The sequence below is a fragment of the Rissa tridactyla genome, chromosome 3 (assembly GCF_028500815.1).
Source record: "Rissa tridactyla isolate bRisTri1 chromosome 3, bRisTri1.patW.cur.20221130, whole genome shotgun sequence".
Lineage (NCBI taxonomy): Eukaryota > Metazoa > Chordata > Aves > Charadriiformes > Laridae > Rissa > Rissa tridactyla.
Genome location: NC_071468.1, coordinates 126,132,710 through 126,158,484, shown reverse-complemented (window position 1 = coordinate 126,158,484; position 25,775 = coordinate 126,132,710). Strand labels below are relative to the sequence as shown.

General features: G+C 58.1%; 1 protein-coding gene across 3 annotated transcripts in view; it reads right to left on the bottom strand.

Annotated features, from left to right (window-relative positions):
* The window catches only part of SCARA5 (scavenger receptor class A member 5), a 40,151-nt gene extending 23,721 nt beyond the window's left edge, over window positions 1-16,430 (bottom strand). For 2 of the 3 annotated variants that reach the window (XM_054197075.1, XM_054197077.1), the window contains exons 1-4: window positions 16,264-16,430; window positions 14,891-15,012; window positions 10,235-10,363; window positions 804-1,478 (exon numbers count right to left, since the gene is read on the bottom strand). In XM_054197075.1, the coding sequence (XP_054053050.1) occupies window positions 804-1,478; window positions 10,235-10,363; window positions 14,891-15,002 (916 nt within the window). In that variant the 5' untranslated portion in view covers window positions 15,003-15,012; window positions 16,264-16,430. The remainder of the gene's footprint in view (window positions 1-803; window positions 1,479-10,234; window positions 10,364-14,890; window positions 15,013-16,263) is intronic. The other variant, XM_054197076.1, reaches the window with a different exon arrangement.
* Between the last annotated feature and the right edge of the window lie 9,345 nt (window positions 16,431-25,775).

Here is a 25,775-nt window from a genome sequence, read left to right as displayed (position 1 = left end):
CAACTGGCCCCCAACCTCTCGCTCTGCCCCCAAGAGCTTGCACTGGGTTCTTCTGTGTTTCTCCATGTTTTTTCCCCTCCTGTGGCCAGTTCATTCGTTTGGGACTGCACAAGCCACCCTGGCCCAGGTTGTCCAGAGAGGTGGTGGATGTCCCATCCCTGGAAACATCCCAGGACAGGTTGAACAGGGCTCTGAGAAACCTGGTCTAGTTGAAGATGTCTCTGCCCATGGCAGGGGGTTGGACTAGATGGCCTTTGAAGGTCCCTTCCCACACAAACCACCCTGTGAGTCCATCATCCTATGATTTGGGAGGATGGTAAGGGAGGAGAAGACAGGAGGAGGGAAATGGAGTAAAGGAGATGTAGGGTAAAGTGAGTGGAGCGATCAGTAATGACTGAGGGTAGCTGGTGGGCAGCCCTTTGCTTGATCACTGCAGTACGAAGCAGGACAAAACCCCACCGTCTGCCGCACTGTCTGGCTCACTTTCATGGCCAGGAGGGACCTGGCAGAGTTTTCCCTGGCATCGTTGAGGGGACCTTGGGAGCTTTCTTCCTAACATGCATGGGGGAGCATTTGGAGGGTCCCAACTACGCAGAGTCCAACGTGATGGAGATGCCTGAACACTGCGGACACCTAAACAGCAGAGTCTGATGGATTTGATGCACCCTGAGACATCCCCACAGGACATCCCCATGCCACGGGGACCATTTCCACCACCCCCAAAGCACCGAGAACACACTTCTCCTCACCATCAGGTGTCATGCACCAGCAAGGGAGCTGCTTACAAGAGGTTTTCAGCTTACCCCGTATCACGGAGATGTTCTTCAGCGCGATGGAGTGCTCCCAGTCCTTCAGCCGCAGGTCCTCCGTCACGTTGTTGAGGATGGCCAGCTCATGCTTCAGCTGCTCCTCCATGGCTATGTGGATGAGCCGCATCTGCCGGGCATCTTCAGTGGCGTTGCTGATCAGGACCTGCAGATCCTGGATGCGGGTATGGTGGATGTTCACGTCGTAGGAGAAGGTCCTGTTCATCGTGTCCACGGCCCCGCTCACGGCCGTCACCTGGTCGCTCAGGCTCTCCACCCTGCTGCCCAGGTGGCTCAGGAGGTGGTCGTGGTGCTGCAGCAGCAGCCGGCTGCTGTTGCCTTCCACAGAGAGCTTGTACATCTCCTGCTGAGCCGCGTCACTCTGCTGGGTCAAACTGTCCCACAGGTTGGACACTGCCTTGTCGGTTTGGCTGGCCTGGGTCTGCAGGCTCCAGAGAAGCCCTTCCAGCTTCTGCAGTGACCCCGTCATGAGGAACAAGGAGTCCGAGTGGTTCTGCAGGAGGTCCTGCAGCCTCCAAATGTGATCCAGCACGTCCCCCTTCAGAGGTAGGTGCAGCAGCTTCACCTGCATGTCCCGAAAGCTCTCGTTGAGGTGGTTGACGTTCCCCATCAGTGCCTTCAGGTCCTCAGGAGATGTCTGTGGCCTGGAGACTGCAAGGGATGGAGAGGAGGAGGCATCAGAAACCACCCCATGGAGGTGGGGACCCTCCTGAGAGGCACAACCCCATGTCCTCCCAAGAAGCGCTTGGACATCCCCCTCTTCCTTGGTGCTTGGAGGTGAAAGTCCTACCTCAAACCCCATCCCATCAGGCCCTCTTTGGCCCCATGGTTTTCTCCATGGTTGGAGAAGGAGGTTGGATGCTGAAGGACTGGAGAAGAAGGCACCTCGCTCAGGAAGGACCACAAAGGCTCCCAGCAGCTCTGGGCTTTGGGGTGGCTCTGGGCTTTGCCAGATGGGTCACGATGCTACAAAGCTCTGCCCTGTGGCTTTGCCTTCGGTCAGAGGACTGGCTGCTACCAGCATCCGCTTCCCTTTCCTAAAAACAGACCTTAAAACCTGCTTCTTTCCCCGCCGAGGTTTTAATTTTCATTTTAACAGTCAGGTTTCCCTTCTGGCCGCTGATCCTGGGCCTGAGCTCAGCCCCTTGCTCTATAATGAAGACCATCAGGCGGGTTCGGCAGGTCTCCACGGCTCGGGGTGCGGTTTGCTGTCAGCCTCCAAGCACCACATCCCGCATCCCGGGGCTGCCAGGGCTCTTCCCTTGGGAAGGAAGGAGGGAGGAAACCCATCCTGACTCAAGAGCATCCTCATCCTGCATCCCGGGGCTGCCAGGGCTCTTCCTGAGGGAGGGAAGGAGGGAGGAAACCCATCCTGACTCAAGAGCATCCTCATCCTGCATCCCGGGGCTGCCAGGGCTCTTCCTGAGGGAGGGAAGGAGGGAGGAAACCCATCCTGACTCAAGAGCATCCTCATCCTGCATCCTGGGGCTGCCAGGGCTCTTCCTGAGGGAGGGAAGGAGGGAGGAAACCCATCCTGACTCAAGAGCATCCTCATCCCGCATCCCAGGGCTGCCAGGGCTCTTCCTGAGGGAGGGAAGGAGGGAGGAAACCCATCCTGACTCAAGAGCATCCTCATCCCGCATCCCAGGGCTGCCAGGGCTCTTCCTGAGGGAGGAAAACCACCCCTGGCTTGGGAGTATCCTCATCCCACATCCCAGAGCTTTTCCTGAGGGAATAAACCCCTCCTGGCTTGGGAGCATCTGAATCCCACATCCTGGCGCTGCCAGGACTCTTCCCAAGGGAGTAAACCCACCCCAGATCATGAGCATCCTCATCCCACATCCCGGGGCTGCCATGGCCCTTACCGAGGGAGGAAACCCATCCCGGGATGCTCGGGAGCATCCTTCACCCCCTGCCTCCTCATCCCCGGTGGGACACAGCTCCTGGCCATCCAGGCACCCACCCCAACCCCCTCCTGGCCTCGCACCAGCTCCCAGAGCACCAAGACGGGATTCGGAGAGGGAACCTGAAAATCTGGGGAGGAACCTCTTGCTCTCAGCGGCTCCCAGCACTGCTCCAGCAACCCCCTGCCCAAAAAGCCCCGTAGCCTGATCCTGGACCCCATCACCCTGCTACATGCCTTGGCGCACCCCAAAAACGCTGATCCCGGCAGGGGATAACGTCTTCTCCCCCCATCTTGCATCGACACTGCAGCCCGGGGGTGGGGGGCTCAAAGCCAAACCCGCACAAATAATGAGATTTTTTTTTTTTCTTTTTTTTTTTTTTAAAGAAAAATAATAAATAATCCGTATTGTTCTTTAAGCTGCGGTGGGGCTTTGGCTGGCGCGGGAGCGGCCTGGCAGCTCACCCCCTCATTTCCACGGAGGAGAGACCGAGCGAAGGCATTTGGTTCGAATTAAAACCGCGGGAGTAAGGAGAGGGCGAGAGCAGCCGAGCACACGCGAGGGCTCGGGGCCACCCGCCGCGGCGGCGCTGAGGGACCCGGGGGGAAGTGGAGGGGACCGGGGGGATCCGCCATGCCCGGAGAGGGGACTTTGGGAGCACCGTGGGGCGAGCAGCCGCCCCCCAGCTCTGCCATGGGCTGGCGGGTGCCGTCACGGATTTGCTGAGCATCTTCCAGGCACCGAACGCAACTTTCCTCCGTTAATTAGCCCCCGTTAATTAATCCCGCTGCTGGATTATCCCAGCTTCCCAGGCTGGGCTGCAGCGTGCCAGCTCGGAGCTCTCCTCCTGGGGCACGGGGATGCTGTTCGGTCCCCTCTGCACGTCCCTGCTTATCACCTGCATCCCTGCAGGGGGGACATCTCAACGCCACCGGTCATCGCCCGTCCCTGCCACCGGGGACCATCTCGGGGGGAGCCTTTGCCTGTGGGGGTTCACAGCGGGGAAAGCAACCAAACGGCGTGCCCGAGGCCACCCGGAGAGGGGACAAGTGGCAAGGAAAGACCTCGGGAAAAAAGCTATAGGGCTGGTGATGGGGTGCTGCCTGTGGCGCGGGCGACCAAAGCAGCTCCGTCACATCTTTCTGGACCCAGGGTGGCCGCCATGGCTACGGAGACAACCACGGATTCCAAGGGGATAAGCAATCCCGTGCGGCCAGTGCAAGGAGAAATAACCCCAACACCAGGTCCTGCGGGGGCCGAGGGCTGGGAAGCCCCCGCCTTGCACCCGTGGTAAGCTACAAAGCCAGTGGAGTTCCCCAAATTCCCGTAAACCGCTTCCAACAACCAGCCGGGATCCCGGTGGCTCTCCCCTGCCCAGCCCTGGCACTGCAGCCCCCAAGTCTGGAGTGAGCCAGGCTGCTCCGGAGCATCCCGCAGCCAAAAACCACGTTGGGAACCTTCCAAGCAGCAACACCTCCAGCACGGGAGGGCTGGCAGCAGCTCTCCTGCATCCCACATCTCCTACATCCCAAATCTCCTGCCTCCCACATTGCCTGCCTCATAGAATCCCAGAATCCCAGACCGGCAGGGGTTGGCAGGGCCCTCTGGAGATCATCCCGTCCAACCCCCTGCCAGAGCAGGGTCACCCAGAGCAGGTGGCACAGGAACGCGTCCAGGCGGGGTTGGAATGTCTCCAGAGACGGAGACTCCCCCACCTCTCTGGGCAGCCTGTGCCAGGGCTCTGCCACCCTCACAGCAAAGAAGTTCCTCCTCGTGTTGAGATGGAACTTCCCATGGGCAAGTTTGTGCCCGTTGCCCCTTGTCCTGTCCCCGGGCACCACTGAGAAGAGCCTGGCCCCATCCTCCTGACACCCCCCCTTTCAGTATTTACAAGCGTTGATAAGGTCCCCCCTCAGCCGTCTTTTTTCCAGACTGAAGAGACCCAAATCCCTCAGCCTTTCCTCATCAGAGAGATGTTCCAGTCCCCTCAGCATCTCGGTAGCCCTTTGCTGTCCCCTCCCCAGCAGTTCCCTGTCCTTCTGGACCCGGGGAGCCCAGAACTGGCCCCAGTGCTCCAGCTGTGGCCTCCCCAGGGCAGAGCAGAGGGGGAGGATGACCTCCCTCCACCTGCTGGCCACACTCTTCTTGATGCCTCCCAGGATGCCATTGGCCTTCTTGGCCACGAGGCCCCATTGCTGACCCATGGGCATTCTGTTGTCCACCAGGACTCTCAGGTCTAAGCCTCCCAGCTCTCCTGCATCCCAAACCTCCTGCCTCCCAGCTCTCCTGCATCCTACTTTCTACGTGCCTGTCAGATGGACTCATCCTGCTGCAAGGCAGAGGCAGGAACATCGCCAAGCTGCAGGCCACAGCACACACACGAATGCACGCAGTGCGCACGCGCACACACACACCCACACACACACCCACACACCTTCCCCCGCCCACACAAAGAGATTCCTCTGTTATCAGCTCCGACCAGCCCCCGCACACCACGAGGAACCACCCAAGACCTGCCATGAAGCCCCTCATGGACTTACTGCACGTGTGCCAAGGTGCTGGGAATAGGGAAATGAGTTCTGGAAATGAATATGGATGTCAGTTCTGGAAATGGAAGGAATACGGCACTGAGTACTGGGAAATGTAAGGACCACGCACATCCCGTATGGATAGAAGTCTCTGTGAGTCTTGCATTGGGTGGCCACGTGAGGCGGGGAGATCCCCCACGTCCCCGGCGCCAGATAAAAGAACGGCTGCTTCTTAGGACTACATTGGGGTTAAGAAGTTCGCTCCCGATTTCGGTGACACAACCTTCTCTTGCAGGACACAAATGGGCACAAACTTGCCCATGGGAAGTTCCATCTCAACACGAGGAGGAACTTCTTTGCTGTGAGGGTGGCAGAGCCCTGGCACAGGCTGCCCCGAGAGGTGGGGGAGTCTCCGTCTCTGGAGACATTCCAACCCCGCCTGGACGCGTTCCTGTGCCACCTGCTCTGGGTGACCCTGCTCTGGCAGGGGGTTGGACGGGATGATCTCCAGAGGGCCCTGCCAACCCCTGCCGGTCTGTGATCCTGTGACACCTCGGTTTGGTCTCCAAGCTGGAAGCGCTGCTGGCGATTTGGATCTGGGGTATTCCCACCAGCTCCCCTGGGCTTCCATGAGGAAGTAGGGCAGACACTGAGCCTGACCTTCACCATGCGACTGGATGCACAACGGCAATGGGGCTGGACATCCCAAACCTCCAGCCCAAATATCATAGAATAGAATCATGGAATGGTTTGGGTGGGAAGGGACCTTCAAAGGCCATCGAGTCCAACCCCCTGCCCTGGGCAGGGACATCTTCAACTAGAGCAGGTCACTCAGAGCCCAGCGTCCTACAGCCCCAGTCCTACACGGGAGCATCTCCAGAATTTCCGAAAGGATGGAAACCAAGCCCTGGGCTGGAAAAACAGCTGCAGGACAAGGGTATGGGGAAGGATGGGCAGGATGGGACGGTGGGGAGCAGCCAACACTCAGCTCCAGCATCAGCCTTGGGGCTTATCAGCCATGGGGATGCGGGTCCCGCTGCCGGTAACTTTTTGGCAGCTCAGGTTTGCCCCATGTCCCAGGGAGACACCAGCTGCAGGCACAGACCTGCTCTGGAGTGAGGGACCAGGAGCTGATGGGGGGGGTCTGTGATCCATGGGGCTGGGTCTGTCGCCTTCGTCTCCACCAGCATCCTTGAGTTTTGGGGCTACAACTCCTGAAACGGAGGGTGCTCCTTTCCTTGGGCGCTTCTGCCTGGAAACCTGGACGGCTCTCAACGCAAATATGAGCACGGAGATGGGGCGCAGGTGGGATGCCCATCCCGATGACCGGTTCAGATGCCCACACAAAATCACCTGGGCTCATTAGCCGCGTCCTAACGAGCCCTGCCTGGCCTCCCGCTGCTCAGGGCTGGGCGTCCGGGTGTGGGGCCAGGTGGGGGATTCGGGTTCAAACACCAAAGTGCATGCAGGCAGCTGGGATTTAACCCAAAACCTTGCAAAAAAGGCGAGATCGAAGTCCTAATTTTGGGTTAGGTGCTTTTTTGGGGGGGGATGAGGGGGGAGTCAGGGATGGGGAGAAAGGGAGCGTGAGTCTCCAGGAGCCAGAAAACTGCTGCCAGGCTTGCGAGGGAGGATATGAAAAGCAGGCTGGGCTGAAACCACGCCGCCTCCGTTGCCGAAAACATCCTGTTTCCGCAGCTCCGAGGTGGTTGACAGTATTTTTAGCAGTTTACTCATTTTCTAACCCATTTCCACAGAGTCGCCAGGACACCTGCCCAAGGCGGCTTCCAAACAATGCCTTGGGGGACCTGCTTTGCCAAAACCACCAGGTCCACGTGCTGGGGACACCAGGAGGTGTTTGGCGGGGGGGGAGGTATCTCCATGGGGGAATTTACCTCCTGGGAAGCACCGTGGGGCGTGCAAGTGTGTGTTTGCACGCTCGCGCAGGTTTCTGTGCATGTTTGCAGGCGTATGTCCTTCCCAGGGAGGCTTTTGGGGAATTTCCCTCCTTTTCCGTGGGCAGGATGGGAAGCAGGTGGAGCATCCCCGCTCCGTGCTGCCGGGTGGAGGGGTGCTGGCAGCGCAGGGCATGGCCCAAGGGGCAGGGTTGTCCCTTGCCCAGGCAGCGTGGGGAGAGCTGGAATTTGGGGAGCAGGCGCGGTATCGCAGCTCCACATCCGTCTCCAAAGAACATCAGGTCTGGAGATGAGCCGGACACCCCATGGTCATTTGCTCCGGGTGGAATGGTGTCTGCTCCGAGCAGGGTCCTCACCACGGCCGTAGGAGGGCAGGGATGGCATCCAACGGTGATGTTCCTCTTACAGCATCGCGGCCAGCTCTTCCCAGCCCAAGGAGCAGGTGAGAACAAGGCTACTTCTGAGGGACCCCTTCTGAGGGACGCTGGGCAGAAGGTCTCAGCTCCGACACGCTGCTCTCTGGTCTCCAGTAGCACAAAGTGGGATTTTCCATGGCCAATCCAGTGGGATTTTCCAAGCCACCACCATTAAGGATGCCCACGAATACCCAGTCCTGGACCAAGGTGGTCTTGGACCAGTCCTGGTTGGTCCTGGATGGTCCGAGGACCATCAGCTCCAACATCAAGGTTTCAGCCACAGAGCCCTGAAGCTGAGGAGCATCAGGGTTGTCTCCCTGGGCTCCATGTGGCTCCCAGCTGGATGGGGTCTCCTCCCTGTGTCCCCAGCCACAAGACCACCCTGTGCCTGTGGTTTTCCTTGGCGTGATAAGGCCGTTCCGGGCACCGGCGGTCAGCACGGCTGGCTCCAGCACTTGAGTCAGCCACATCCAAATCCCAGAGGCTTGGCTCGAAGTTCAACACACGCAGAGAGCAATAACGATAGAGATGATTTTTTCCTCTTCATTTTGCCCTTCCCCCCCCAAGATTGCGGTCCACAGCTCAGGGGGGTAAGGTGGTTTTACTGGGATCGAGCTGGAATCCTGCCCGTCACGGGAATCTCCCGGAGGTGGGGTTTTGCGGGTGCCCGTGGAGCCTCCAGCTCTCCCCGACGCCGTAACGTTATTGTTGTTGCTGGAGCTGCTTTGGGGCGAGCAGCTGTAGCTCAGCCCCGGACAAAAACCCCGTCCCGAGCTCTTTGCACAATTCATGGCATCCCTCGCTCAGGCTTTCGCGGGCCAACAACAACATTCGAACAATGTCATGCAAGAAATAAGTGGGAGAGGCTTCAAAATTCCAGCAAAACCTTCTCTGTCCCTTCCCTAGCCCTGAAAAAAAAAAAACCCAAACCCTAAACCCACCCTTTGCAAAAAAAAAAAAACGGGGCTGCCTGCAGCAGGCGAGGCACCGAAAATCACCCCGGAGGGATGGTGCGGGGGCAGCTGGGGGCGATTTGGGGCTGGAAAAGGGGGTCCCCAGATCCACCCCCCTCCCCCCCCACAGATGCTGGGGTTAAAGCTGGGAAGGAGGTGGGTGGGAAGCGACGAGCTGGTCCTTGGTGGTGGCATTTCCCACCCGCTGCCACCCATCCAACGCCCCCCCTGACCCCGCAGAGCCCCACATGGGGGTGGGATGGGTGCAAGGGTGGGGGGGGGCGTGTATCTCGGGTTAAGCATCTTCCCAAACTGCTTCCAGCACGACGAGGAGAGGAGGAAAACAAGCCGGCGGCGAGGCGGCCCCCATGGGATGTGTGCGCAGGGATGAGCTGGGGCTGGGAGCAATTAGAAGCATTTGCGGGCGGCTTTTTCCCATCCCCGCGCTCCCCAAAACGACGGAGAAGGGAAGCAGCAGCTTTGCCGGCACGTGCGGGGTGTGCTGTGGGAGGATAACACCCTGCCCGCGTCTCCATCGCTGGTGGAGCCGGCGTTTATCCTCGCCCCAAGCGAAATACGGGGGGGGGTCGGTGCAAACCCAGCAGCCGTGACCGAGGGGTGGGAACGATTCCAGCCCCAAACGCGGGGCTCCTGAGCTTCTCCATCCCCAGCACATGATGCTCAGACCCTGCAGCGACTCCAGCCTCAAAGCTTAAACCAAAACCGCTCCGGATATGCCGTATGGAGCTGGTATGGGCTCATGTTGTTGTCCCCAAAGAGCTGGAAGCTGGATCCCATATTTTCCTCCCCTGGATGGCACGGAAAACCCTCCCAAACACCTCTGCAGAGGGAGCAGAAACGTGGTTCCATGTCCATGGCCAGACCCAGTTGTCTGAGCTCATGCACAGGGGAATCCCAGACCGGCAGGGGTTGGAAGGGCCCTCTGGAGACCATCCCGTCCAACCCCCGGCCACAGCAGGGTCACCCAGAGCAGGTGGCACAGGAACGCGTCCAGGCGGGGCTGGAATGTCTCCAGAGACGGAGACTCCCCCACTTCTCTGGGCAGCCTGTGCCAGGGCTCTGCCACCCTCACAGCAAAGAAGTTCCTCCTCGTGTTGAGATGGAATTTCCCATGGTCAAGTTTGTGCCCGTTGCCCCTTGTCCTGTCCCCGGGCACCACTGAGAAGAGCCTGGCCCCATCCTCCTGACACCCCCCCTTTCAGTATTTACAAGGTTGATAAGGTCCCCCCTCAGTCGTCTTTTTTCCAGACTGAAGAGACCCAAATCCCTCAGCCTTTCCTCATCAGAGAGATGTTCCAGTCCCCTCAGCATCTTGGCAGCCCTTTGCTGTCCCCTCCCCAGCAGTTCCCTGTCCTTCTGGACCCGGGGAGCCCAGAACTGGCCCCAGTGCTCCAGCTGTGGCCTCCCCAGGGCAGAGCAGAGGGGGAGGATGACCTCCCTCCACCTGCTGGCCACACTCTTCTTGCTGCCTCCCAGGATGCCATTGGCCTTCTTGGCCACGAGGGCACATTGCTGGCTCATGGGCATCCTGTTGTCCCCCAGGACTCCCAGGTCTCTTTCCACCAAGCTGCTCTCCAGCAGGTCACCCCCAACCTGTCCTGGTGCAGGGGGTTATTCCTCCCTAGGGTACCGTTGCACCATGGAGGGAGGACCCAGGCTCAGCCTTTACCTGCGAGGATGAAGACCCCGACGAGGATGAGGAAGACGAGGAGGTAGAGTCCCACCACGGCGTATTTCAGTGCTGCCAAGGAGCCCAGCCGGCCGCAGCGTCCCGCTGCCTTCATCCTCCGCCCGGGACCTGGGGGGCAGAGCGGGAGGTCAGGGAGAGCATCACACACCATCTCCCATCAGGAGAAAATATTGCAAATATAATTTCGGCAACACCCAGGTTGCCCAGAGAAGCTGTGGCTGCCCCATCCCCGGAGGGGTTCAAGGCCAGGTTGGCCGGGGCTTGGAGCAACCTGGTCTCGTTGAAGATGTCCCTGCCCAGGGCAGGGAGGTGGCCTTTTGTCGTGGTTTCAGCTGGGATGGAGTTGACTTTTTTGCTAGCAGCTGGCATAGTGCCGTGTTTTGGATTTGGGATGGGAACAGTGTGATAGCGCACTGGTTGTTGCTGAGCTCTAAAGGCCTCTGCTGCTCCTCAGCCCACCCCACCAGTGATGGGCTGGGAGAGGGCAAGGACTTGGGAGGGGACACAGCCAGGACCCCGACTGACCCCAGAGGCTTTCCATGCCATGGGACGTCATGCCCGGTGTATAAAGCTGGGGGGAGAAGGAGGAAAGGGGGGATGTTGGGTGTGATGGTGTTTGTCTTCCCAAGTCGCTGTTGTGTGCCATGGATCCCGGCTTCCCTGGGGATGCTGAACCTCCACCCACGATGGGGAACAGGGAATGAATTCCTTGGTTTGCTTTGCTTGTGTGCGCGGCTTTTGCTCTACCTTTAAACTGTCCTTATCTCAACCCACGAGTTTTTCCTCACTTTTCCTCTTCCCATTCCCTCTCCCATCCCACCAGGGGGGAGTGAGCGAGTGGCTGCGTGGTTCTGGCTGCCGGCTGGGGTTCAACTACGACTCCTTTAAAGGTCCCTTCCAACCCAACCCATTCTATTATTCTAAGGTGCCTGGACCCTGACATCCCTGCCGGCCCCTGCTTGTCCTCTCCTGCACTCGCTGCGATCCAGCGCCTCTTCAACACTGCTGTAGCCAGAAGGAAAACGCAAGGAAAGAAGAGGGAAGGAAAGTCAGAGGTGTCCCTGCCCAGGGCAGGGGGTTGGAACAAGATGGCATCTTCAAGGTCCCTTCGAACCCAAACCATTTTATGATTCTATGAAAGGCTCTCCAGCCATGAACCCAGCAGCAGTGAAGTCATCTGGTTTTGGGCTTTGCACGTGTTCAAAGCTCAAGCCTAGTTGAAATCTGGGCCAGGTCGTGGTCTTAGGTCTTAGGAGCCAGAGCCCAATCTGGACACAGCCCCTGCATCCCTCTGTCCCCAGCCCCAAGGCTGCAGTGATGCTTCAGCCTGACGCCTTGGCTCTCTGGGTGACACCGTGCTGCCGGGACAGGGTGCAGGGCGTTGGGTGCCTGCATTTTTCTGTTGGACCCTTGCAGGAATACAAGGTTTCTTAGAGCAGCTGAGAAACGGCAACTTCAGGCCAGGTCAACAAGCACTGCCTGGTTTTGCACCCTTGCCAGATCTGAGATGTCTCCAAGGAGACACCAACAAAGGGTGAAGGAAGAGTCCCAAACTCCCACCTCCATGACATTTGGGTGGCTCCATCCCGTTGCTTTTTGCCCTTTAAGCCCTGAGAAACAGCGTAGAACCGATCCAGAGCCTGCATCAACCCAGCAGAAAGGGTGAAGCATCGTGGCCCCAAAGCCAGCCTCCTGGGGAGGAGATCACGCTCATCCATGGCCATCAGCAATGCCCACTTCCAGCGAAGACCTTCCCTGTTGGGTTTTGGGGCCTCACCCCATCCCACCTCCCATCCATGGGGCAGAAGCTCACCAACCAAGGCCAAGTTGGACGGGGCTTGGAGCAACCTGGGCTGGTGGGAGGTGTCCCTGCCCAGGGCAGGGGGTGGCACAGGGTGGGCTTTAAGGTCCCTTCCCACCCAAACTATTTTACAATTCTCCCTGTGGGACCAAGCTGGCCCTTGGGGTGCCAGAGATGGAGAGGAGGTACGAGGGGTTGGGGGTGTCCCCAGCCTGGCAGGAGCCCTTCCCTTGCTGGTCCGTGTGTCTGTCCTGCTGGAGGACAGGGAGGTTTTGCAAAAGGCTCCAGCCAGCGAAGGGTTACGCTGGGCGTATCGCTTAACTCAGCCCCATTTTGGGGCTCCGAAATGATCAAGCGCTGAGGTCAGGCTCGCTGACACCCCACGGGGACCCCACGGGGATGTGGGGTGCTCCAGGCGCCCCAGCTCAGGTGCGAAAGGCGGTGCCGCTCCTCGGGGGACCCCTCCATCTGCAATTCATTACCCGCACGCCGCTCCCATTTGCTGTCACCGGCCAAACAGATGGAGCCGAAGGTTTCAGGATGAGGAAAGCTGCAATATTTTTCTGACATTAACACTTATATCAGGTCCTGGGGGACTCCGGGAGGAGCTGGCCCCAGGCCCCGAACCACCCACTCCTCTTGTGCTGCTCTGGGAAGAGCAGGAGGGACCGCAGCTGCGTAAGCAGGGTTTTCACAACAGCCCGCTCCGTGGAGCCCATGGGCAGGCTCCGGCCAGTAACCAAGGGGAAAAGCAAATATTTCCTCCCCCTGCCCATGCCCAGGGGAGCCGGAGCGGCGGCCCGCCCAGTCAGGGGGGGTACAGAAGGCAGGAGGCTGAAAGCAGCCAGGATTTGTTGTCCCCTGAGCCCTGGGAGGGGGGTGGTCCAGGGCAGCTGTCCTGGGGGTCATGGCAAGTGGCAGGTTGCCGCAGTGGTCCTCAGCCCCACGCCAAACACTTGCCATGAGCCCAGGAGGGACCCGGGTGGTCCCATCCTCATGGTGAAGCCCTCAAGGTTGACCTTACCCCTGCCCCGTGCAGCTGAAGGCCAGACACAGCCCCACAAGTGTCCTTCCAGCACCCTCTCCCATGGGAACGGGGTTCCTCGGAGGGCCAGCTCTGCATCGGGGTGACTTATGGATGAGCAGATTTGCCCTCAGAGACCCAGGGCAACCTGCCACAAAAATACCAAAGCCAGGGAGATACCTGGAACCCTCCCTGCCATCACTCCATGCAAGTGCAAGGTCTCTGCTGGCGATGGCGGCCCTAGAAGACACCAACCCTTGGACCTAGTAGACACCTCCCATCTCTTCCAGTGTCACTCCCTTCAGGCTCCACCATCCCCCCGCCACATCTGCAGCGTGACAGAGCACAGGGACAGCCCGTGGTCAGGATCTGCCCCTCTCTCTGCCGCAGGAAGGTGGGATGGGTGCTGGATTTTACGAGCGGGCAGCAGGAAGGTGGGCAGAGGCAAGAGCAGACGCCACTGAGAGCAGGGGGACCCTTGCAGGGTGACATCAAGTGTGGGGAACTGCATCGAGACTCAGCTTTCACCCGGGTGGAAAATCCACCCTCCGGACTCAAAGCTATCCCTGTCCCAGGGGCTGGAGGGCAGGAGAAGACCCCACACAGTGACGCCACGTCTCCTCTTGCAATAACCACCAGGAGCCACCAGCATCCAGCAGCTATTTGTCCAGGGCTGGGTGCTCCTGGCTCGCTCGGTGCCTGGATGTGGCCCATCCTGGCCATGGGCTGCCCTCTGGAAGCACCCAGGACTCTCCACCACATCCCAGGGATGTCCCTCATGCCTAAACCCAGGAAGGTGAGTCCCCCATCACCCTGATCCCATCCTTGTGGTGGGGGACAGTGGTGCTGGGAAGCCAGCTCAGAACAAGACCAGTTTCCCCAGCAGCCCCACAGGTCTCTAAGTAAAGCTGCCAGTGAAGGGGACCTCACACTGAACCACAGAATGGTTTGGGTTGGAAGGGACCTTAAAGACCATCCAGTTCCAACCCCCCTGCCCTGGGCAGGGACACCTCCCACCAGCCCAGGTTGCTCATCTCTATATAAGGACCCAACTCTGCCACCCTCTCCCACCTGGGCTGCGAAGACCTCGGGAAAAATTCATCAGGGCTGTTTGGTTGGAGACCAAGCCTGGAGCTGGTGGAACATGGACAGCATTTTGTGGGGCAAGAGTGAAGGAAAAGAGCTCAGCAAGTCCGCAGTGGAGATAGAGGCCAGCTAAGACGGGCAGGAGATGCAAGCAGGTCCCACAGTGTCCTGCTGCCACCCTCACTGCGGGGCATCTCTGGACAAGGCCACATGCAAGACAGCCAGAAGACGAGAAAAAAACCCCAAAACCTCAAAAATCAGCCTTTAGCAAGCACAATGACTTTCCTTGGAGCACAGCCCTTGTCAGTGGCAGAACCAAATGAGATCCTGGGCACCTCGAGAGATCCACGGTGCCCTGGGTCTGTCATCACCCCATCAGACCAGAAAGGGGGGGACAGAAGAGGAGGCACAGAAACCTCCTTGCAATGGGATTCCCTGTTTCTCCCAGTGAGGAGAGGAGGAGTTTCCTGCTCCGTTTGGGTCACACACATTCATCATGGTGCTAATTCCACCAAGGCACCCTCACCCTGGACACCTGGGGCAGGGATTGCTCCTCTGCTCTGGTTCCCTGGGACCTGGAGGACCTTTACCTGCATGGGGACGAATTGCTGAGCTCCTTCCTGAGCAACCCAAGCTCCCATTTCGCCCCACAGAGTCTCTCCAGGTTTCTACCACCAGGTTCAAAGCCCCCCCGGACCAAGCAGGACGTGGAGCCCGTACTCACCGTCCTCGCAGAGGTTGAGTTTGGAGAGGTTCCTCCCCTCGAAGGGCTCCTCGAAGATGGAGCCATTCTCTCTTTCATTGAAGGTGTGAAGGTACATGGCTTTGTTCTCCATCCTCCTGCTGCTGGTGGAGCAGAACAGGCGCGTGAGATGGTTCTTGGTGGCTATGGAATATCCCGACATGGCAGGGGCCCGATCCTGGCTAATCCCATACCCCGCATGGCTCTGCCACCACGGCCCAGTGCGAGGTGGTGTGGGCTGGTGCTGGGGACACAGACCTGCTGCCAAGGGAGCTCGGCAGAGCTGAGCACCACAGCTCAACGTGTGGCTTCTTGACTTGCCCGAGGCTGGGCTTGGCAGTGCCCCCCAAGACGAGAGCCAGACCCCCTCAGCAAATGCAGGGAGCAGCTGGTGGGTGAGCTCAGCAGGACCACGGGTCCACCACCGCCTGGTCCCGCCTGTGTCCTTGCAGCTCAGTGAAATGCCCACCGCCACCACACACCCCTCGCTCGTTGGCCAAGGAGGGGCTCCTGCCACCCACCCGTGTGCCACCACATGCCCTGCGGATGTCCAGCCTTGGTGTCCTCTCCGAGCACGCCCTGGACATCTGTCCCTCCCCAGGGATGGGGAGATGGGGGCTCAGTGTATGCATTCAAGCCCCCCCAGGACCTCTTTCACCCCTAGAGCTTGGGGTACCCCCGCACTCACACCGCCTCTAGGTACCCCAGCACCCTGACCGTGAGCCAAGCCTGCTGTCCCCACGGGCCCGATCCTGCTGTCACTGCCCCCTCTGGTCAAGAGGCTTGAGTTGGGCTGGTCCCAGGGATGGGACAGTGAGTGCCGTCAGCCCTGGGGAGGCTGTGACACCGCTGCCACCGAGGTTTCATCACAGCACCCAACTTGGGGGGGGAAAACGACCCCCCAGCCCCCAGCCGGGCTCTGGTGCGGAAGGAGTTAAAATCGCCCGCTAAGTGGGACCCTCTGAGCACTCCCAAACTCACCGCCTGCACCCCCGCGGCTCTCAGCGCATGGGTGCTGTGCTCCGTGGGGACCCCCAGCTCCCGCCGCCCCCCCCCGCCCAGGAGCAGGGAGCAGCATCCCCGGCCTCCGGTCCCACTCCCACGGGGGAGAGACATCACCCGTGTCACCCCGAGGAGTGTGATGGGGGTGGCGTCACCTCGAGGGGGGGTGGGGGGGTCGTGTCAGACCTCGCTCCCCCCTCCTGCATCCCATGCTGGGGGTGGCGGGGGATGCTCGGGGAGACACCGGCCCCTCTGCGCCCACCCCACGCGGGAAGTTGGGGGCGATCCATCCCCCTCCCCTCCCCCGCAGCCGCCTGTCCCCCTTTGTCCCCACCCCCCCCAACCCCACTCACCTGCTGGGCGACCCCACGGCGGGGGGCGAGTTTCCCGTGGCCACCTCGCTCAGTCCCCGGGCTGCGCCATGGTGGCCGCGACAGGGGGGCGAGGGCAGCCCCCGACCTCACCGCCAGCTCCCCAGGGGCGCAGAGGGGCGGCCGCTCCCCGCCAGCCTCCCATGGGGCGGGGGGGGGGGGGAGGTGGTCCCCGGGGGTGGGCGATGCGCGGAGCCGGCGGGGCGGCTGCGGAGCCGGCGGGCGCTGAGCGAGGAGCGCTCGGCCGGGAGGGTTTTGTAGGCGGGGAAGGGGAAGGGGAAAGGGGGCGGAGGGGGGAGGGGGGGGGGCGGGTTCCCCACGTTCCCCCCACCCCTCTCCGGGGCCGCCCCCGCCGCCCATTCGCCGGCCTCGGGCCGCCCCGGCCGCGGGGAGTCGGGCAGGGGCGGAGTGGGGGGGCCGAAGTAGGAGCATCCCCCGGGGTGGCAGGAGCATGCCCTGGGGGGGGCCGGGTAGGAGTAGGAAGCCGGGGGCTGCAGCATCCCCCGGGGGGACCGGGGCAGCAGCATCCTTCGGGGGGGACCGGGCAGGGGCAGGAGGGGGCTTGGGCAGAGCAACCCCCGGGGGAACGGGGTAGGAGCGTCCTACGGGGAGTCGGGGCAGGAGCAACCCCCGGGGGAATCGGGCAGGGGCAGGGGGGACCGGGAGAGGAGCATCCCCCGGGGGGACCGGGACAGAAGCGTCCCCTGTCGGGGGGCGAGTAGGGGCAGGAGGGGCCGGAGCAGGAGCATCCCCCGGGGGGACCGGGGCAGGAGCATCCCCTGGGGGGGGGCGGGCAGGGGTAGGGTGGGCCGGGGCAGGAGCATCCCCCGGGGGGCCAGAGCAGCAGCATCCATCGGGGGGACCGGGAAGGGGCAGGGGGGGCCGAAGCCGGAGCATCTCCCAGGGAACGGGGGCAGGAGCATCCCTCGGGTGTACTCGGCTTGCTGCGGCGGTGGTAGTGGGGGGAGTTTCCCCCTGGAATTCTTGCCCCTGGGGCAGGGGGTGGGTGCATGGAGCAGTCCGTGTCCCATCTCCAGTGGGTCTCCATGGCTTTCGCTCTCCCTTCGCTGCCCAATTCCCGACCAGCTCAGCCCACAGCGGGCAGGGGGAACCGCAGCCCCCGGAAAGGGGGAGAGGTGCTTGTCCCCCCTCTGGGCCCATGGGGAAACTGAGGCACGGGGGACCAGAGGGAGCTGAGCTGACCCCAAACCACCGCTGCCCTCAGCCTTGGTGTGGGCCACGTGGTGCAAGCTGTGCACCCACAGTGGTCAATCTCTGGAAGGGGCCAAGGTGGGGAGGAAGTTTTAAGGTGCTACTGCAAGTCCCCCCTCTCTCTGAGGGGTCCTGCCTGCTCCTCGCTGCAGCCTGCAGCCAACCCAGGCCTCTCAGGCTCACAGCCCGGTCCCCAGGCCCCTGTGTCCCTACTCCATCCCTGGTCCTGGAGCAGAGCAAAGCACCCTCCAACATCTTTACGTGGCTGGGGGGACTGACTTGGTCAGGTGGCACGACCAGGAGGGTGACTGCTGTCCCCTTGGGGTGGGTGTGCCTGGGTGTGCTGCTCCCTTTCTCCCACCTGGATGAGCACTGGGCAGACTGGGACAGTGGGGTCACATCTTGGCTCATGTCTGGTTCACCACCCATAGGGATGACGGGGCCAGGAGAGCTGAGCACGCTGCGTCATGCAACGAGCCACTCGGTCCCCCAGGTGCTGTCAGACAGGCCATGACAACACAGCTCTTTGGAAGCCATAAACATGCTGGGATTGAGCCCTAGACCTGGCATGAGGCTGTCGAGACCTGGGATGGGGATGTCAAGACCTGGGCAAGCGCGTCTTGCCCAGGGGCATCTCCATCCGTGGTGGCATCCTGAGGACACGCATTGCCTCTTCCATGAGGAGGAAAGAGAATAAGTCTTTGGAGCACAAGTCTTGTGAGGAGCGGCTGAGGGAGCTGGGGGTGTTCAGCCTGGAGAAGAGGGGGCTGAGGGGAGACCTTCTGGCTCTCTACAGCTCCCTGAAAGGAGGGGGTAGCCAGGGGGGGTCGGGCGCTTCTCCCAAGGAACAGGCCCTGGCACAAGAGGAAGTGGCCTCAAGTTGCGCCAGGGGAGGTTTAGGATGGATATTGGGAACAATTTCCTCCTGGAAAGGGTTGTGAAGCATTGGAAGAGGCTGCCCAGGGCAGTGGTGGAGTCGCCATCCCTGGAGGGATTGAAAAGCCGGGCAGACGTGGTGCTGAGGGCCATGGGGTAGTGGTGGCCTTGGCAGGGTTGGGTTGACGGTTGGACTCGATGATCTGAAAGGTCCCTTCCAACCTGGGCAATTCTTTCATTCTGTGATTCTATGAAAGCTCTCCAGGGTTGCAACCACACAACTGCAGGTTTCCTCCCACCTCGGTGCAACGTGAGTCCATGGCAGCTGCCCCACACGGCCCCCCCAACCAAGGCTTCTCCTTGGGACACCCACCAAGGACACCCCGAAGGTCTGGGACAAGGGAAGACAACACACTCAAGGTCTGAACAGCCTGGGGTAGGGCTCTGACCGCTGAGCTGCCTTTCCTCTCCAAATGGCCAAAAGAACCATCAAAGCGTCCCCCGTTCAGAGGCCAAACATCTGCAAATGGTGCCCCAGCGACACCGAAGCCGGGGCAAATAAAAGCAATTATTGTAGAGTATTCCCAAGGCTTCACCTTAATACGAAACACCCGACCAAGCAGTCCGGTCACTTCTGTTGCGTTAAAAAAAATAATACGAGTCATGTGTAGTCCAAAAAGGTTAATATTTTATTAGATTTCAGGTAATTTCCAGCAGAGTTGCGCTTTTGCGTCTTTACAGCCTTCTCTATACGCCACACAATAAATTTGCCATTGGACAGTTCTGGGTTTGATTCAGGCTTACGTGTGTCCCGCTCCGCTGGCTTCTACTGGAAAACTGAAATATGGGCGGGAAAAAAGAGTATAAAAACTATGCACAAGCTACCACTAACTTTTAGTATAAATGCCATTAAACTCATACATGTCATCCATCGCCCTATTTCCTAGAAGACGTTCAACAAAGCAGCTGGGGCACCAAAGTTCTCACCAAAGAAGGTCGGCGTGGGGAAAAGCCCCTTCACGAGGAGCTGGCAGATGTGACATGGGACCTACAGGAGATCCAGACACTCCTGGGTCCTCACGAGCCTGCCTTTAAAGCTACTGAATCTAATCCATAATAAGTCTAAAATCGCCACTCGCTTGATGGTCAACACAGAAAAGCAATGAACCGGCTGGTTAAAAGCAATGAAGGATAAAAGCAACAACGACAAAATAATATTTTGATGGAAAAAAAAGCAAAGAAAGACTCTTCTTGCAGGTCTTTTTGGTCACAGGGATTTTGGCAAAGCCTGGATGTCTTGGCGTTCCTTCTGGAAAGCTGCATGGAGAAGAGCAAAATGGAACAGATTTAGTTGTTGGCCTGGGTTTTTTTGTAGGAGAAGAAAATTATAACATATTCGGTAGAAATGAACGGGAACATGCAAGTACGCTCAGCAGTCTGGACCCCAGCTGTTTATTTAGGAATATATGGTGGGAAAAGACGCACAGCACCCCAAGTGTGTCCCCAGGCCCTCTCCCACCCACCATGTTGGTCCCAGAGAGAAGTTGGACCATACTTGGCAGCACCCCAACCAGTTGGTCCCACAGACGAAGGGTGAGGCTGGGCATGTTGGAAACGTCCTTCTCCAGCATCTTGATGATATGCTCCTGCTGTGGCAGAGGACCACAGCGTCAGACATCAGACGACAGAGCCATTAAGCTCCAGGAACTCCCAGTTTGCACTATTATCTGCTGGGACTGCCAAGGTTGTAACACTAGTGCTGGCAGCTTTGACCTGGGCATACCCAAAAAACCTGCTGGGGAAGCATCAAAACCAGTCTTCCATACCCAAAGCAGAAGAAGAGGAGTTTATTAAGTGAGTCTACATCCCACCCAGGTGTCCATCATCTCCAGTCAGGCCATCGTGCCAGATCTTTGGCCAGCGTAAGGGAACTTCGCTCCGATAACTGCGATGAGTCTTGGCGTGTGCGATCACAGCCTGAATCCACCAGGTTTCAACACACAAGAATGATCAGAATAGCCAGAAATGGGGTAGAAGAGCTCATATGAGGTCAGAAATCAGGAAAGGAAAGGACCAAGCTAGGAAATTACTCCCCAGTAAGCTATAATTTTGCTTGCTAATTAAGAAGGTGGCAAAGCTGGTTTTGGGGACAACTGGAGAACCGAATCCAAACAAGACTCAGCTGAAGTTCATCAAGAGCTCATTTTCCAAAGACACTTATAACATTGCAGAACAACCTGCGTCTCGCACAATTGCTCTGTCGTCTTAATAGCTACGTCCCACGCGGTCCATAAAATTTCACCGAGCATTAAAAGTGCCCTGCAGTGACCACTAGTCCAGCCATTAATTTGCCAATCACGTTTTTCAGGTTGACAACAGCAGGTTTTGAAGCATCACTCACTGTCAGATCCTGGAACTGGCTCTTCGTCTTCTCCTTCATTTTTCAAACAGCTCCCTCCCTACCTCCACCTCAATGGCATCTTCTGGATGGGTTTTTTATCTGCTCGCATGTCTCCTTCCCGCTTATCTGGGCAGCCCCTCTTGCAACGATGGGCAACATCAACGTGCTGTTGTTGATGCCAAAGCCTGGGAACCAGCCAGTGGCCCATTTCATTGAATCATAGAATCGCCCAGGTTTGAAGGGACCTTTAAGACCATAGAGTCCAACCGTTAACCCAAAGCTGCCAAAACCACCACTAAACCATCACCCCTTTCCACCTCTTAGTCCCCCCCTCCCCAACCTACTCTTGCCATCCTAAACAATTCCTTTACCCAACAGCAAAAACTTCAAGCTACCTCCTTCCAGTTCTCCTCCAGTTTTCCCCAGTAGCCCTTAAAAAGGTCTCTGCTCCCTAGCCCCACATGCTTCTCTCTCCATGCCAGGCAAGAAAAGCCTCCAGTTGACCCACAAGAGAAGCGCGATGGGTTTATGCGGTTTGACAACCAAGGGGTGGGACAACAGTATCAAAAAGAGGAGGGATTTATGCAGTAGGTTTTGGAACTCAAACATTTTCTCTGGAAATAAGATTGTGACGCACTGAAGGCATCACCCAAAGGCACAAATTTGCGCATCCTCCTTCAGCTGGTGAAACTAAGGGCTTCTGTACCCAGACTCCATGTAAGAGCTGGGAAAACGTGTCCCAGGGCCAGACGGCAAACTCACTGTGGCAGATGCAGAATTAGATGGAGAACCAGGTCTGCCTTCCTAACACTGCGATAAGGAGCTTTGGATGGACAACACAAGGGCTCATAGATATTCTTCTTTTTAAGAATTTCCCTTTCAATGGCTTTCATCGTGGTGTTTGTCTGCAGGAATTGATGCCAAGTGTTTAGCAGCGTCTCTCCAAAGCCACGTTTGCCAGCAGAATCCAAACACTTCCAAGCCCAGGGGCAGGCAGAGCACGCCTGGGGGTTACGCAGAATCGAGAGGGTAAAACTGAGAGATATTGGGCTGCATAGAATCACAGGATGGTTTGGGTGGGAAGGGACCTTAAAGGCCACCCTGTGCAACCCCCTGCCCTGGGCAGGGACACCTCCCACCAGCCCAGGTTGCTCCAAGCCCCGGCCAACCTGGCCTTGAACCCCTCCAGGGATGGGGCAGCCACAGCTTCTCTGGGCAACCTGGGCCAGGGGCTCACCCCCCTCACACCAAAGAATTTCTTCCCAATATCTCATCCAAATCTCCCCTCTTCCGGTGTAAAACCCTTCCCCCTCCTCCTAATGCAATACTCCAGTAGAGAAGGAATAAGGACTTTGACCACACAAAGAAGGCAGAAAATACTCACCTTCTTCCTTCCAGTGTTCCCGGGGGAATGAAAATAAAAAAAATAAAAAAAAAAAAAAGAAGAAGAAAAAAATACTCTTTTAGCAAATACGGCAAAGCTGAACCTTTTATCCTGCCCTTTAGCGAGAGCAGAAAGTTTGTAGAAAGACGACAGCGTGGCCCAGCCCAACTCACAACATTGTGGGTTTTACTGGCTCAGCAAAGCCCCAGGTGCTTAAATACATTAATTTTGGCTGTGACAGAGCGAGACAGTCCTTTCAGACTCCTCTCAACTGGTTGGACTAGATGATCTGAAAGGTACCTTCCAACGTAGGCAATTCTATGATTCCATGAATGAAGGATGGTTTCCGTGGTGGGATCCCCAACAGCCCATCACGGGGGGAAGAAAAGGGCTGTCTGGGCAGAGGGGGGTTATTGGCACGAACGGAGAAGGGAGGCAGATGGTTTGCGTGGGTCAGAATGACGGAGATGAAAATAAGGGGGATGAGGGAGGGCCTGGAGCAGGTCAAAATAACTCCAGGGAAAGGCAATTAAACTCATTTTACTGGCAGAGCAGTGGGGTGGTGCTGTAACCCCCCGAAACGCGCCTGGATGCCAACGTTCTTAAATACATAATGAGCTTAGAAAAATAATAAAATGTCCCAGGGAATTAGTCGTTACGTTGGAATGCCATGTTCCACACAGAGGGTGGGCAAGAGAGGCTGGGAATGAGACCTGATGCTGCCATGGATAAAGAGCGTCCCCTCTCCAGCGTGCTCTTGGGGGCAGGCTTTTTAGCAGGGCCTGTAGTGGTCGGACAAGGAGGAACGGTTTTAAAATAAAAGAGGGGACATTGAGATGAGATACAAGGAAGAAATTGTTCACGCTGAGGGTGGTGAGCCCCTGGCCCAGGCTGCCCAGAGAAGCTGTGGCTGCCCCATCCCTGGAGGGGTTCAAGGCCAGGTTGGCCGGGGCTTGGAGCAACCTGGGCTGGTGGGAGGTGTCCCTGCCCAGGGCAGGGGGTGGCACTGGGTGGCCTTTAAGGTCCCTTCCCACCCAAACCGTTCTATGATTCTATGATTCCAGACAAGTCCAGCTGTGTGGGGCAGAAAGGAGAAAGCTATTGCTTCCCCCGTTCTTCCCTTGGGTTGTCCCACACAGACCAAGGTTCACCATTGCCACCAGAGCTCAGCGGTGCTCGATGCACAAAGGTGCTGAAGAGCCTGATGCGGATGGGGTGGAAGGCAAACTTGGAGGAGGGGTGCAAGGAGAAATCATAGAATCAATCCCACTGTCCCAAAGTCCTCGCCAGCCCCAGGTCATCCCTGGTTTTCCACAACCAGGCTGTGCTCAGAGGAGCAATGCTAAGATGTCAAACACTCTGTTTCAAGAACGGCTTGAGTGAGAAAAAGAACATAATTAAGACATTTTCCAGCTGATGTCACTTGTGTCATTGCTCAGGCACTGGAACGTGACCAGAGCTCACCACCTACCGCTTCCATGGCTGGTCCTGGCACAGGACAGCTTTGTTAGCTGAAGAAGCCTCCAGTGCAGCAGCCCCGTGGGTGCGAGATGAGCAGCAGGGCAGGAGAAATTATTTTCTACCCTATGAATGTCTGGGGGATGGTAAACATATGCAAGATTTGGACATGAAAACCAGGAGAAGGCTTGCTTCCTGATGTAGACCAGCCAGGAGAAGAACGCACTCAGCTGGTGTCCAGAGGACCCATGGCCAAGCATCCCTGCTGCCTCCAAGGCCACCTGGGGGATGCTTGAAGCTCAGACCCCCCCTCCAGCAAAGTGGCTGCTTCGCTTTTCGCTGAGGTGTGAAGGCAAGGTCAGCCCTGGAGCTGCTTTCAGCGAGTAGAAAGCTGGGATAGGCTGGTTCCCCGCCTGGGAAGCGCTCAGGAAAAGATGTTTCCATGGATGGGGCATCCATCACCTCTCTGGGCAACCTGGGCCAGGGGCTCACCACCCTTACACCAAAGAATTTCTTCACAATATCTCATCTAAATCCATGTTCTTTCAGTTTAAAATTGTTGCCCCTCGTCCCACGGCTCCCCTCCCTGCTCCAGAGTCCCTCCCCAGCTTTCCTGGAGCCCCTTGAGGGCCTGGCAGGGGCTGGAAGGTCTCCGCGGAGCCTTCTCTTCTCCAGGCTGAACCCCCCCAGCTCTCTCAGCCTGTCCTCCCAGCAGAGGGGCTCCAGCCCTCCCAGCATCTCCGGGGCCTCCTCTGGCCCCATGCTAACCCCTTTGCTAAGGATGGTTTCCATCCTCCTGGGGGTTTGTGATCCACTTTGCCTGGCAGCGTCCGTTGGTAACGCGGCGACTGTCACACTGAGATCCAGACCCAAGGTGCCCGTGGGGAAGGGGGACAGTGGGGCGGTTTGGGAACGAAAACCACAGCGCTTTACGCGCTGCATTGGAGGTGACCCATCTCCAGGACACTTTCCTGCGTAGGCTTGGCTAGCTGGCCCAGCAGTCCATTTGCAGAATGAACTAATCAAGTAATTAAGGCGTCTTCCTAAAGCAAACACTAAGCGACCTCCAGATTCTGGATTTTTTAACTTTTTCATTTTCTGACTATGCCACCTACTGATGGGAAAGGAAGGCGGCAACGAGTCCATGAGTTTATTGCTTTAGGGTGCCAAAGGAGATGTGAAGGGTGTCCTTCCAAGACAGACAAATAACAATGAATTAATCCTACAAAAAAGAAATCCATAGTTTCTAAGACTCAGCAAATTAGGGTAAAACAGGCAGCTAATTTTCTGTATTTGAGCATGATCTGCTCTGGATTTCGGAAATCTCTCTGAGTTGATGACCAAGCGATCCTTTTGCCCCACGGATTTCTTCCCAGCTTTTCAACTGCCCCTTCCAACCCAAACTATTCTATTATTCCATGAAATACCAAGTTTGGGTACGCATGGAGCAAAACTGGGATCGTTAGGGAAAACGTAATTGGGGTGAGTAATTTATTTGGGAGTGGACTGCGAGGGATTGAGGCGGGTGGGGAAGAACAAGACGAGAAAATGGGGAGGAAGAGGGAGAAAAGGGGCTGATGGAGTGCAAGGTGCGGCTCAACACACTCGTCTGGCCAAGCCCTGCAACCAAGCACCACGGTCTGTCCCACCTTCTCATTAAACCCTCCTCCTAACGACTCTCTGTGCGACCTCACTCCGTCCTCTCTCTGTGCACTCCTGTGAAGACGGGCAATTCACGAGCGAACACCAAGCTGGACCGGCTGGACTGGGCTACTCAGGCCAACCACAGAATCCCAGGCTGGTTTGGGTTGGAAGGACCTTAAAGCCCCCCCAGTGGCACCCCCTGCCCTGGGCAGGGACACCTCCCACCAGCCCAGGTTGCTCCAAGCCCCGGCCAACCTGGCCTTGAACCCCTCCAGGGATGGGGCAGCCACAGCTTCTCTGGGCAACCTGGGCCAGGGGCTCACCCCCCTCACACCAAAGAATTTCTTCCCAATATCTCATCCAAATCTCCCCTCTTCCAGTGTAAAACCCTTTCCCCTCGTCCCACGGCTCCCCTCCCTGCTCCAGAGTCCCTCCCCAGCTTTCCTGGAGCCCCTTGAGGGACTGGAAGGCCCTTACACCAGACAACTTCTGACACCGAACCACGACATGCCAGCAGGC